The sequence below is a fragment of the Centrocercus urophasianus genome, unplaced genomic scaffold (genome assembly GCF_019232065.1).
Source record: "Centrocercus urophasianus isolate 14NV4802_14NV808 unplaced genomic scaffold, USGS_Curo_1.0 seq_13, whole genome shotgun sequence".
NCBI lineage: Eukaryota > Metazoa > Chordata > Aves > Galliformes > Phasianidae > Centrocercus > Centrocercus urophasianus.
The window spans coordinates 53,620,046-53,633,798 of record NW_024884475.1 but is presented as its reverse complement, the minus strand read 5'-3'; the positions used below and the strand labels follow the sequence as shown (position 1 = coordinate 53,633,798).

Below are 13,753 nucleotides of genomic sequence, written 5' to 3'. Positions count from 1 at the left end.
AAAAAAAAAAAAAAAAAAAAAAAAAAGAGAGAGAGAGAGAAAAGTTGCCGATTTTAATCATTCAAATATCTTCAAAAGCTAGCAATAGGCGGGTAAATGTGTTATCAGTAAATTGCTTATAATTATTTCACTCATATTTTAAGTAAAAAATGTACTTTAGACTGTAGTTTTTTTGCAGTCCTTAAGTTAGTGTTTCTGAGAAGAGTTTGTTTTGCTTTCTTTTCTTATTAATTTGTTTCCCTGTATAAACAGTTTTTGTCTTAATTCTTGATTTTTTTCCTGTGGACTCTGTTTCTGAGAGTAGTCTTAGATTTTAACAGAAGAATCTTTACTACCTTTTCTTCTAGTGTTTTATGATGCCTGATAAATTATTTCATTTTACATTTCTTGCTTAATTTGCAACATTAGTTGTTTGACCCTTCCATCTGATGCAGTTATGTTAAATTAATGTCAGTAATGTACATAGTTGCCAAATATTTTGTAGAGAAAATGTATACTTGTACAGCAAGAACGTAGAATAGATATTGTCTGTGTCTATTGTTCGTAGTGTCATTTTTGGTGGTTTTTTTTTTTTTTTTGGATGAAGAATGCTCTAAAGTGGAAGAGAGGGTGACAGAACTGAGAACTGTAAAGCTGCAAAAGAAAGCAGTGCATTATTTTGCTTGACTTCTGGGTAATGTATTCTGTAGTTAAGAGAGATGAGTCTTAAATCTTTGAATTTATGCCTCTTTCTCATGAATAGTGGAACTACTTTTTTTGAAAGAAACGAAGAGTGAATCCTTGGGGTATACAGTAACCAACACAGAGGAAGAGAGGAACTAGTCTACTTCTTGGAAGGAATGGGTGAATAATAAAGAACTGCAGTGTTTAAAGGGAAGTAATGTTTTCTGTCTGTCCAACTACTCTGAGAAAGTCATGAGAGTTTTACCTTTGATAAGTATCTGAGAGGTTACCAGAGTGGAAATGAATAGACTGAATTTTAACTTGGTGAATATATAGCATAAGTAGAGTCAGATTCTGGCTTTCAAGGTAATCAGCTAAGTAGATGTTTTCTACTTAATAATGGAGTTAAAAAATGAAGTTTCAAGTTTTGATTAGGGAGACAAAAGCCTTTGAAGATGGCAAGTGCCAGTTTCATCAAGTGATTAACATTACCACTTTTGCTACTTGACTACTCCAAAAGTTAAGTATCAGGCCAACTGCTATGTGTCCTGAGTGAAGATGTTAAAAAGTAATCCAGGTTTCTTAGAAAGTTGTTTACTACTGCAGAAAGTCGTGGTATCTCCACCTAAAATTACTGTCTTCAAATGTGTATTAAGAATCATGAACTTAAAAAGTAATTTGGGTTCTGGGACTGAAACTGGGAGTGGCAGTGCGGAAGTGAGACAGGCTTTCATAAACCATTTTATTTCCTATTCTGTAGTGGTGCTCAATTAGTATGAATAATCTTCAGTACTGATTTGTAGAATACAACTTGGCTACTAGCTGCTGGTATAAACACAGTTCAGTTTAAGTAACTGTAGTAAAATGTGGATTTTATACAACAGCGGAGTTTACTTGTAGACTAAAATCAGTCTAATACTAGAGTGTCCATATCTTTTAAAAAATAATCTTTCTGTAAGACATATCTAATAGTTGTAGTGTCTTTCTTACCTTTTTAGTTCTCCATCTAACTACTTATTCTGTATTTCTCTGTCATGTCATAAGCTTATTCTGTCTTCACATTTGCAGTCATGCTGTTATCTTTTGAAGTACAGCAAAATAGAAGGTAGTAGTGACAGCAAGTCTGGTCAGTACTCATTCAGATTTTGTGTATCTCAGGGTAAGGAAGAAAGGGGAAAAGGTGGAGATGTGTAGTTATTATCATTTATTTGTCCTCATTATTTTATTTTATTTTATTTTTGAAGATAACACTTTGACAGCTTTATCTGCTTTAGTACCATCACTGCCTTCTTCTTGGATTACTCCATGAGTTTACTTATTCGCTTAAGCATATGACTCCATCTTTTGGGACATTCTGTCTTTCTTTTGTCGTTTCCTTTAATTTCTGCGTAATGCTTTTTAATGAGCATGACTTAACATAATTATTTTCTAACAGTATTTGACCACACCACAGTTGCCTTGTGTCTATTGCAAAGGTGCTGCCAGGCAGTATATCACACCTATAAATATTAAATAAATAAGCATTTGTACCTAAAATTAGTAGCGTATTTTTAGCATACATTCCCTTTTACATGTAGTACTCACAGATTATACTGTTCGTTTTTTTGTTTGTTTGTTTGTTTGTTTTTTGTTTTTTTTACCCTTTTGAAATTTAAGAAGACATATTTGTCTCACTGAATTATACTTTACTGATTCTGTTTATGCTTGTTACTGAATACCTGGAGTATCTTGCCTGTAAGTCAAGAAATGTATTTGGGAATATCTTACCAGCACTGAAATCTTTTCACTTTGGTTCCTTTATGAATAATGAGTAGGCAAAATGAAAGGTAAAATTAGTAGAGAAAAGTTGATTTCAAAATTCAAAACATGAAAAGTAAATGAATTGAGTTTGTATTACATTGGATTCAACTTGACAGGAGTTCACCTACATAGATTTTTGTAATAGATTTTGAGCATGTTTCCATAACCTACACAAACACACACACACTCACTCATACACATGAGTATCATATATATATATATATATATATATATAAATAAAGAATATAGACTCAGTTTGAAGAAAAGACCAATAAGCAAACTTGAAAAATTAGATGTGGATAACTACTGTATTGTAAAGCAGTATAATTTAAACAACATATATTTTTTCGTGTACAGGTCTGTTTTATGAGTGCTTTTTAATGCTGCTTGATCTACTTCGTTTTATCTTAATGTGAAAATATTTTCAAGTTGTGTGCATTCTGCATGTAGCTTCCCTCTATTAGCATGACCTGTCTCATCTGGTGACTTTTTTCCTGTACGAAGATGGCATCTAATAAATTATTTTTTCTAACTAAAACTGCCATGCACAAGCTGAAGAGCTGTATTTTCATTTTTTGTATGTCATCACTTAATTCCATGTTATGTTGGTGATCAATGTGAAAGAAGCTTTATTGCATGCTGTCTGCATTTCTGCTTAAATGAACATTTTTCTTATAATTTGTGTTACCATCAAACCATATATCTTCAAGATTTCATTCCATTTTTTTTTCCTTTTTTTTTTTTTTTTTTCTCTCTTTTAAAGGCCCTGTGGAATTCTCCATGTTCTGAAGGCTTAGTTTACAAACCTATCAGCCTCTCATTGGTTCCATCATTCTTAAATTAAAAAACATCTGGACACTTGGCACACTTATGGATTTAATTTAATACCGATGTAAAATAAATGAGTTACAAGTTACAATTATTGGCTAAACCTACTGCTTCGTATTTGGTTTTTAGCAAACATCACTTTTTTGGCTGCACTATCTTTATTATTAACATATATAAGTAAGTGATTAGTGAGTTACCATGCAGTTATTATCTGAAATAAAATTCAATTAATCTTATTGCATGCACTTTAATCATCTATTGGTGATTTACAACATGTAAGAAACTTCAGTGATGATCGTCTCTAAGACTGGAAAATCCATCTTCAAGATCTAGAAGCCTAAAGAAACTATAAGTTTTGAAGCCTTTTATTTTCTGTCTTCCAGTAGTAACAAGTTAACACCATTTGTGAATACAGTATTGATGCCTTTTAGCATGTGCTCTATTTCATGACTATTAATTTTTGTGATTTTTATGTGAGATCCAAGAGACATTTCTGTAGGGAATTTCATCATCTTTTACAATGTCAGAATTTGCCCAGCTTTATCCAAAGAAAAGGGTAGCTGATCCTAAAAACATGCTGTATAATTTTTGCATGTATTAGAATTATACCTTTACTTTTTATGTACTTTATCTTCCAAGCGATGTTTCTAAGGCCACTGATGCTTGTGAACAAAGTAGATATTGTGTGATGAATATGACTATGCTGTGTTAAGCTGTCAAAATATATATATATATATCTATCACTGGATCATGTCTTGGTTATGCAAGAAATAAGCTAATTGTAGGGTTCACCATAAACCCTGCCACCATTTTTTGTTGCTTCAGTGTTCCTTTTCCTCTGATTGACTTCATTCACTTGGGGATATACTCTACACTCACCTTTACCAGGTAAGATGAGAAAGTGATTGTGCCAGCAGCATGCTTACAAGTTTCCTGCTAATATATTCTTCTGTGAACATGGGATGATACTTAGAAATTTGCTACTGTGCCATTTTAGTTAAGTCACATAGTATATAGTAGGAACTCAACCTGAGTAACTGTTTGGAATCCATGGCTTCAGTTTCAAGCAGAGACCGTACTACTGTAGTTGAAAGAACATTTCACAGGGTATTTTGAAATGGATCCAAACTGAGGATAAAAGCATGCAAGTAAAATTTCTTGTGACAGTTGAAAGTGAGTGGATTTCCTCTACAAGTGATGTTCATTGTTGTGGCTGATTATGATACCATTTACCATGGTGCTACTACTTATCAGTCTTATTTCCGTTTCTTCTTTTGTTTATAACAACCGTCTTCAGCAGTTTCTCTCGTTCTTTAAATTAAGCTTCCGGGACCTTCTTTGTGTATAAAACTGTATAGTTCTCTTTGTGTTTCTCAAAGGTATATTGAAAACACAGTGAAGTAGCAAATAAATAATTTAAGTTAAAAAAACAAAACCTAAATGACTGTGCATTTTATCCTTTTTGAACTTGACCTTGCTTAATGAACTTCATCTGCTACCATTATTCCTTCACTTACTGAGCACTTGAGAATCCGTTTCAAAGCCTTTCAGCACAGAATTGCCTAACTTATGCTGTCTGTCTGCTTTCTTTTTTCACTACCATTTTTATTATGCTAATATTTTCAGTCTGTGTTGGATAATGTTATTTGGAACAGGATAAGGAGAGCATTTTTCATTGTGATGCGTTGGCACAGATCTGTATGCTGCTTAAAGACATACATTTTGAGCATGAAGAGAGCTGTGAAAAAAAATTACTGTGAAAGTCAGGCAAAGAAGAAAAGTTGAAGAAAAATAAGACAATTTAAGAGTTCAGATGAGAAGAAAAGCTAGTTTCACTTCCTAAACAATCAGTTTACTGTTCCTCCGTTTCTTCTTGAAACTGTGTATAAAATACTGAAACATCTGGTGTATTTCTAAAACTGCTACTCCACTGAAGTGTTGCTACAGCTGTTGTTTCAATGGAAAACTGAAAACAGTCCTGTGACTTATGAGCATGGATTTGGGTTTTAACTTTAATTATGCATCATTTCCAATGCACTTTTCTTTGTTTCTTTTCTTTTTCCTTGCCTTGACAGTATGAATCGATAAGGAGTTGCTCTGGGTTTTTTGTTTTGGTTTGTTTTTTTTTTTGCTTACAAAGGATTTAAATAGTCTGGAAAAAAATCATGATAGATAAGTGATGTTTAGATTTCAGGGAGACACAATCAGCGTGTCTACTGAAGTTCCTAAACGTACTTGATCTGTGAATTATTTTGAGTGGAGAACTGTTTAGAACATCTCTTCATTTGTTATTGAGTGGATTTTCTCTTTACACTTGACGGTACTTATCAGTGCAGAAGTAGTATTTAGATTTACTGCTCGTTATGTGGACCGATGAAATTGTTGACAGGACATTAACTTCAGTGTGAAGACATAAACCAATATAAAAGTTCTTAATTACAATAGAAATTGGTTCTTCTGAATACACAGTAATAAGGAAAATAATTATTTTTGAAAGCAACTCTAGGAACACTGGAGAAAAACAAATCATTTTGCCTGAAGCCTGTCCTGTTACTTTTACCTTCTCTTTTTTGTCATACTGAGCACTGATGTTTAACAAGTGCTAGAGTTTGCTATTCTACCTAAGATGTGTTATTTTTCCAGTTGATGCTTTGCTAAAGATATCAAGTAATCTAAATTCGGTATTTGCATTTTTCTTCAGCAGTATCTGAATGACTGAATGTGATGCTGCTTGATATACTGTAAGAGGGATAAAAGTGGAAATCAAATTACTAGATGTTAAAATATATATATATATATATATATATATATATATATATGTATATACACTGGCACAAAAAAGATACACCATGATAAAATATTCTATGGTAGATGTTAAGAGGATGAGAAAGAATAAGTAACTTTAAGTGTTTTGAACAGCTAAGGAGACAGGTAAGTCTCTAAAAGCTTGGGGCAGGATAAATGCAGAAAAATTGTTCTACTTGATCTAAAAGGCTATTTTTTCATTTGTCAGTGTGTGGTGGTTTTTTTGTTTTTGAGTGGTATGTTTTGAAGAAAAACACTGAATTTTCTGAAGCAATTTCAGTAAGGAAACACGAAGAACATTGTGAATGCTGGCATAAAGTTGAGGCTGAGGATGTTTTTTTGATGTAGGTACAATATGCATAATGATAGGATTGGATATTCTGTTTTCTTAAATAGGGTGTCTATGAGTGAATTCTGGAGTTAAAATTTATCCAGTGTTAAATGGTATCCTTTGAGGGGTGTGTATGTGTGTATATACATGATTCAGTCATTTAAAACAGTTTGCATTTTTCAATATGCTTTAACTTTAAAACTGAAGTAGTTTAGAAGGATAAAGTTAGCCTGCCATATAATGCCAATAATGGAAACAGTAAATGTCATTTCTGTAACTGACTTATTACTTGTTCTTTCTCAATAGAAATATGGTGGGAACTGCACCTAGACTGTGTACTATTGTCTTAAACTCATTGCAGTGGTTTTCTAGTGCGTTTCATTCATTTGTTCATTTCTAGTAATGGAAGTTCTACTTCTTAAGTATCAACAGAACATTAACATTAATGATAAAACAGCAAGAAATGTGAAGAGAGAGAATTATAAATGAGGTTTGGGGAACAGCATGGCATTTCATTTGTAATGCCCACAAAGGCAATATATGGAAAACAATGTCTGGATGGTAGCTATAAAAGAAAAAAAAAATTCTCTTTGCCAGCAAATGCACTGTATAAAAAACTTACAAAAATTCATTTTGCATATGCATACAAGTGACGCTGAAGATGCTATGCAGCAATTGTGTGCATGATGTTACAACCTTATATTTAGTACCAGGTTAATTACAAGGGAGATTTTTATTCATTTAGAAACACTCAAAAGAAATTTTGTGATGCTGCTGATGCTAACCATCATTATGAAATTAAATGATAGCTTTGTATTGGATACTTAAATGAGAGGATTAGATCTATATTGGGTAATGATGCATGCATACTAATGTTTGGGGATAGATTCCAACATCCTCACTAACAAAATATTGTGGTTTTAAGTGAGCAGGAGCAGAGCATAGCTGCCTAAGGGGATCACACAGAGACAGTACTGTCTTCATACCTACAATATGTAAAACAATTATAAATTCACACATCAAAGACATGAGCTTTCCAGTGTACATTAAAAGTGTACATTTAATACATGTCTGCATCTAAGTGAATCTGTGTTTATTCTTCCAGTCTTAAATGATTGAGGAGAAATGATTACTGTGAGGCCAAATTGAAAGACAAAATGAAGAAATAAAGTTTCCCTGGTTAGAGTGCAGGTTTGCAGAAGGACTACTTCAATATGGAAGTAGAGCTTCTCTTGCTTCAGTGGAGTCAATTTTTAATACTCAGTATACTTCAGAAGCACCCAAAAATACTGGAGGAAAAAAAACCCACAATTCCAGAAAATGATCAAAAATGGACAGTTCAGAATTTCTCCAGTATTTGGTAATATTCCTGCTATCACAAAATCATTTGAAGGCCTTAAAATCTATCCCCAGAATCCAGAAGGTTCTTACTAGAGAAAAAGAAGCAAAGCTAAGTGTCTACTGAAGGCTGTTTCATGCATACTTATATTGTTTTGCTATAGGAATATATTATAAATTAATTCTGAGTTTTGCAATAACTGGAAAAAATAAGCATGTGATTCCCATGAAAAAAAGCTCTCTGAATTGTGAAACTATGTATAAAATGAGCTGAAAGCACAGGTAATGTTGTTGTTTGGACTCTTAGCTACTACTGAGAGCATTACATGAACCCAAGGCATTGCTGTGCTGTCAGAATCTGTTAGGATCTATAACAGAGGATATGACTTAGCTTTTTCAGTAACTGTGGTGATCTTTGGGCAAACTGCTAGGAGACTGTTATCTCATGTGTAGGCTCTCTGGATCAGCTGCTGAAGAACCAATCACAATAAAGCATTTAATATTCTGAGAAATCTGTTCTGTAAAAGCTTTGACCATGTGGTGTACCATATATATATTTTTCAAGTTTTATGTGATCAGTCTTCGTTGCATTCTCAGTTAAATCTGTGTAACACTAAAGAATGTGTAAGCTTGACATTAACCAAATAGAAACTGAACAGCAGGTAGAGTTTAGTTTCCAACTTGGGGCCACAAATTCTGTGGCAGATATTTCACAAATAGGTGTTGAACCTTAGCAATTTAATCTGTGAGGAATGACTACTTTGCAAAATGACAGTAATAATGTCTACAGAAAACTGAATGAAAATTGTATACATTCAATATTTCTTTTACTGATAACAAAATGTTTTCAACTGAGTTGCTTTTTAGAACAGTACTGCAGCTTCCTGATAACAGGTGTGAACTCTTCACTAACTGGAATGGCAAAATCTTTAAGAATTTCCTCATTGTTGGACTCTGAGGTATGACTTGACTTAACTGACTGACAAAATATCACGGGCAAGTATAGTGAAATACAAAGTGATAACCAAGCTGATGAGAATGAGGAGGAAAGCAAAACCTATATAAACGAGGGAGAATATATCAATGTCATTTTCTGTTTTTTTTTTTTTTTTTTTTTTTTTTTTAAATATATATTTTCTTTTACAACAAATATCTGTGGAGAGAAACAGAGCTGAACATCTTCATTGCTCAGTGCGCTTTCCACATACTGACCACTTAATAGGGAAAGTGCAAAACGAAAACAAATTGTAGTGTCATGTTACTGGTAGATCACCCATTTACTTGAGGTTTTTCATAAACTGAAGACTGATAATTGCCAATAGACCTGTTGTTTTTTCAATGAGCTTATTCCCTTTGAGATTTGGTGTTTACATTTTGTCACTTAAGCATCCTTTAATTATTTTTTTCTGTGTTTTTAGTTGAATTCTTTGTTATTGATAGAAGTTTTGTTAATGTTATTCACGTTATCTGTAATGATAAAAACATCTAGTATTCAGGAGTTTTTACAGGGCCTTTTTCAGTAGTTTAATAAGACAGAATTATAATGGCAGTGAACTTTGCTATGGTGATAAACAGATTAAGTGGCCATCAAAAAGCTTTTTGTACTCATTTAAGCAAGGAGGAAAGGAATCAGTTGCTGACTCCACTCCTTAAAACCATCTCTTTCCATTTTTCTCAAGTTTCTTGTTGCCATGTCTGCAATTTTCTATTTCTGTTGAGAATTCTTGCCATTTCTTCTAATGATGACATTTTTGTTCTGGCTCATTATTTTCCCCTGCTGTTGTTCCTTTGCTCATTTTCTTTTATCCTACTGTATTGTTTTTATTCTCTCTACACATTACAGTCTCATTTGGCTCCTACTTTTTCTTTTCTATAAAACATCATTTTTATCACCTTTAAAGCATGCTTCTGGAATTTCAACAGTAACACAAACCAGAATGTAGCACTTTTACCTTGGTTTTATTAGTTTGTTTGTTTATTTTTAGGTAGAAGAAAAGAGGAAAAAGATATGAAATGCTAACTCCCCATATTGGTATAATTCTAAGAGAGTAGGAAGCAATAGTTTTCCTTTTCCTGTGGTTAATAGTGCTAGTTGTTATGACCAAACCTTATAAAATGAAAACAAGACTATTTTTAATTCTGTGGATGGTAAGGTCAGTTTAGGTATTTTTTTAAATGTTTCAAGAGTATTGTTTTACTCCGTTGTATATCAGGTAAGAAATTCTCTAAATTTAGCTTTCTTAAACCATTCACAGTAATTTTTAATCAACAAGTGTCAAATGATTTTTGAAGTATGCAGTCAATGTAGGCCTTGGATTGACTATGGAACAACTATTTTCAGTTCATTATGCATGTGTACAACTTAATTTAAAACCCTGTAGATTTCTTAGGGCATCTAAGAAACTCTTTTACTCCACTGCTAGGCTTACTTATTAGTAGTGTTTTGCGTTACCTTGTACTTGATAATGTAATGAAACTTTGGTAGTTCTTGCCACTGGTTTAGCTAAACAAAATGGTTTTTATGTTTTTCACATCACACATTGGTGGAAGATCTTAGGACAGTAAATCAGAGTATATAGAGAAGTCATTGATATAATGTATTCCTCTTTAGTAATGCTGTTTTGTATACTTCAGCATAGATCTCACAATCCTTACTGAACACAAACATGCGTAGAGTTCCTAAAACTGACTTTTAAAACTCTAGAGGAGCTATTCTTAGAAGGAAGATTTAATATTATCATGATATTGGGCAGCTTTCCTTCTGCTAAGGACACTGATCTCAGCTTTGTTTCTCTTCTGTTTTTAAAACAGCAATTGCTGCTTTCCCCTTATCGTTTACTTGTAATTAATGTAGTGTTCTGCTTTAGTCTTGATAAATTTAGTTAATCTGTCATTAGTATCAGTATTTCTGCATGAATAATAAAAGCATTCATAAGCTTTAGACCATGTGCTTGTAAAATAGAGCTTATTCTTCAATTATTTCGAGTACATTATTGAAAGACAAAAAAAAGTTATTGGGTAAACCTGGAAAAACATAACCAGTGAAGATTTTACATGGCTTTCATGGTTTCACAGAAATCTTTTTTAAGGGTCAGTATCTTAAGGTTCAAGAAAATTTCATTTGTCTAGGGAATTCATGCCGCGGGGTGAAATGCAGTCACTTGAGATTTTCTTAGCCATCAGACTCAAAAAAAAAAAAGTTCCTGCAGAAATATTTACAGGATGCAGTTCAGTATCTATAGCCAGAGGAAGCTCTTTTTTTATTTAAAAAACAAGGGAATGTTTACACCCTGATTTAACTTCTACTTCAGTGTTGTATTGAACTAACCTGAAGGCATTACAACAAGCCGTTAGATCACAAAATCTCCTTTTAGCATTTCCTTAGTATTTAGGTTCCCTTTCATGAGTAACAAATCGAGTTTTTTTGCTTTGTTGGATTTTTTTTTTTTTTTAGAGCACATTGCCAGAGCCTGTTGAATAAAATCAGAACAAAAATGGGATTCGTTATTCTGTAAACCTATACTTCCATAAATTTGTTCTATAATCCGTGTGTAAGGAAACATCCCACAGCACATGACAGTTCTCTCTTATACTTCTCTCAGAGCTGGATTGGTTCTTATGGCAGTATCGGTGAAGATAAGTATGACTTTCAGGTTTAGAATAGAATTTGCAGAGGGGAAAAATAAAAAAGAATATTGCTTAAATTTCGCTAATGTGTTTTATAACCTGGAATAGGTTGCTTATGCCCTGTGCCTGGAAGCTCTCAATGTGAGGCTGGATTTGCCCCAGTCAGTCTTGCTGTACATGTCCCTGTTCATTCCAGGGGAGTTCAACTAGATAATCTTTAAAGGTCTCTTCCAACTCTAAAGATTCTATATTTAACTTGTGTGTAAATTATATGTTAGTAGGAAAACGAGTTAAATCAATAGCTCAAAGTCTTTAACTACCTAATCTTTTTTGTCTTGTATATATACACATACTATTGTCTCAAGTGGTTGATCAAATGGTGTATATATAGTTGCTATAAGAAGCGCTGAGTTGATGTTGGATAGTTGTGTTGATATCTACTTAATTCCAGAGGAAGCTGCATTTGAGGTGGGAACTGTCCAGTAACAACTTTGTCTTTTGCAGGTAGAATAATAGCTATGCTTAAGAAGTCTTTTTTGTAAGTTATTTATGATGCTTCTAGTTAGACAAAGAGGGCAAATCCACCTCTTCTTACACAATAGTACTACCTATACAAGATTATAATTTCATCACTAGCTGTAAATTGAAACAGAACTCAAATTACAGCATGGAATATTTAAGAATCACAAATGCTAATATAATTCTAATGTAAAACATCTCAGATGCTTATTTCCACGTTTTTTAATAATGCTGTCTTTTCAGAACGGTTGTTACTTGTTGCAACACACAGTAACTTCAGTAGCTTAATATCTTATACAGTGCTCTCATTTGGAGACAATTAAATTCCACCAATCAAATCAAAGGTTGTACTAAATGAATGTTTTTTATCTCCAACCATCACTGAACAATGTGAACAACAGATTCTATTAAAATAATGAAACTTATGTCTGAAATCAGTTGTCACTGACATTTGTTGGTGACCAGAGTCAGATTGGTATACAAATCCATATATGCACTGAAGATTTTGTAGAAATGTGAAGCAATGATTAGGAGACACCTAGTATGTTAGATTTTCATTTAACGTAATGGTCATTTTCGAGTGTGAACGTTTTGTAAGTAAAATATGCTGAAAACTTTTTCTGCTAATTATCATCTATTGCTGTGTCACTTCATATGAATGTATGAAGTTGTTGTGTCCTAGCAAGGATTTCCCATTGTATTTGCCTGGGAGAGATTTACTGCATTGCTATAATAGAAGTCTGCTTTGCCTTTGAAAGGTACAAATAGGCTGCTGTGATGGGTGTCAGAGTTGGGACCTATCCATTTTTCTTATAATGGGATCTGAAATTGAATTTGTTGTTCATTCATTTGTGTGGTATAAATAAGATAGCATGACATTTTCTTTGTACGGTTTCATATCAATGTGTGTGTATATATATATATAAAGATTAGAATAAAATAAGATTTACAAATTTTGCAAGCTAGTAGGATAGCAATTTCTACTTCTTCATTGGTTTAACACTCTAAGTTCAAAAATTAATTGAATTATATCTTGTTAGTCTTCCATGGAGTATTAAGACCACATTTTGTATTAGTCAGTCACAGAATTCAGGATGAAGTAGACAGGCATTTTTATTGTTTCCTATACCTTGTTCTGAGACAGGAGTGAGCAGGAAACTGCTCATTCAAATTTTAGAATGTGTTTGTGAAATGAAACTGATTTTTCTACCTGCAAAATGCTTGGTGAAATAAAAAAGTGTATATAGTACCATATGATGTCACTTTATCAGAAAGTAGTTTTCTCCTACTCTTTTGCTTTTTATTACCTTTGTAGTATAATTGATTAGATTCTGATTAGTTCCAGCTTTTTATAGAAATGTGCAATACATAAAAAGCCACAGTGGGGTATTTGAGTATTTATCATTTTTGAGGCAGAGAAAAATATGTATTCTGTCTCCTTTTCTCATTTGTTTCATGTTTTAGGACACTGAACTCTAGGATCTTGATCATTGCAGATCAGTAGTACTCCACCAAAGCAGGCAGATCCATCATAAGCCCATGTGCATTGCATTGTCTTTAGCAGAAGCATGATTTATGCTTTATTTTACTACAGAAGTTTCAAGAATGATACTGAAGTATGTTGTTTACTTTGTTTCACCCCTCCGCGCACAAAAGAAGTTATTCTGACTTCATTTAGTCTGTTAATTGAGCAAGTGCGATTCACAGTTAATCTCCACTTGTGCACTAATTAATCCAATTTGCAAAAACAATGTGATTAATGCATATCTTTAAAATGTACACCTAATTACACAAAATATAATTTCTAAATTTGTATAAATACAAGTTACAATTTTAAACATT

The 13,753-nt window shown here is 32.9% G+C and overlaps 1 protein-coding gene across 5 annotated transcripts in view; it reads left to right on the top strand.

Annotated features, from left to right (window-relative positions):
* Positions 1 to 13,753, top strand: part of CCSER1 (coiled-coil serine rich protein 1) — a 617,185-nt gene that overhangs the window by 398,052 nt on the left and 205,380 nt on the right. Inside the window, exon 10 of one of the 5 annotated variants that reach the window (XM_042812629.1) lies at positions 3,227 to 4,032. The exons of 3 other annotated variants lie outside the window; for them this stretch is intronic. In XM_042812629.1, the coding sequence (XP_042668563.1) occupies positions 3,227 to 3,307 (81 nt within the window). In that variant the 3' untranslated portion in view covers positions 3,308 to 4,032. Of the gene's footprint in view, positions 1 to 742; positions 2,644 to 3,226; positions 4,033 to 13,753 lie in introns of those variants that run through there. One more of the 5 variants, XM_042812631.1, reaches the window with a different exon arrangement.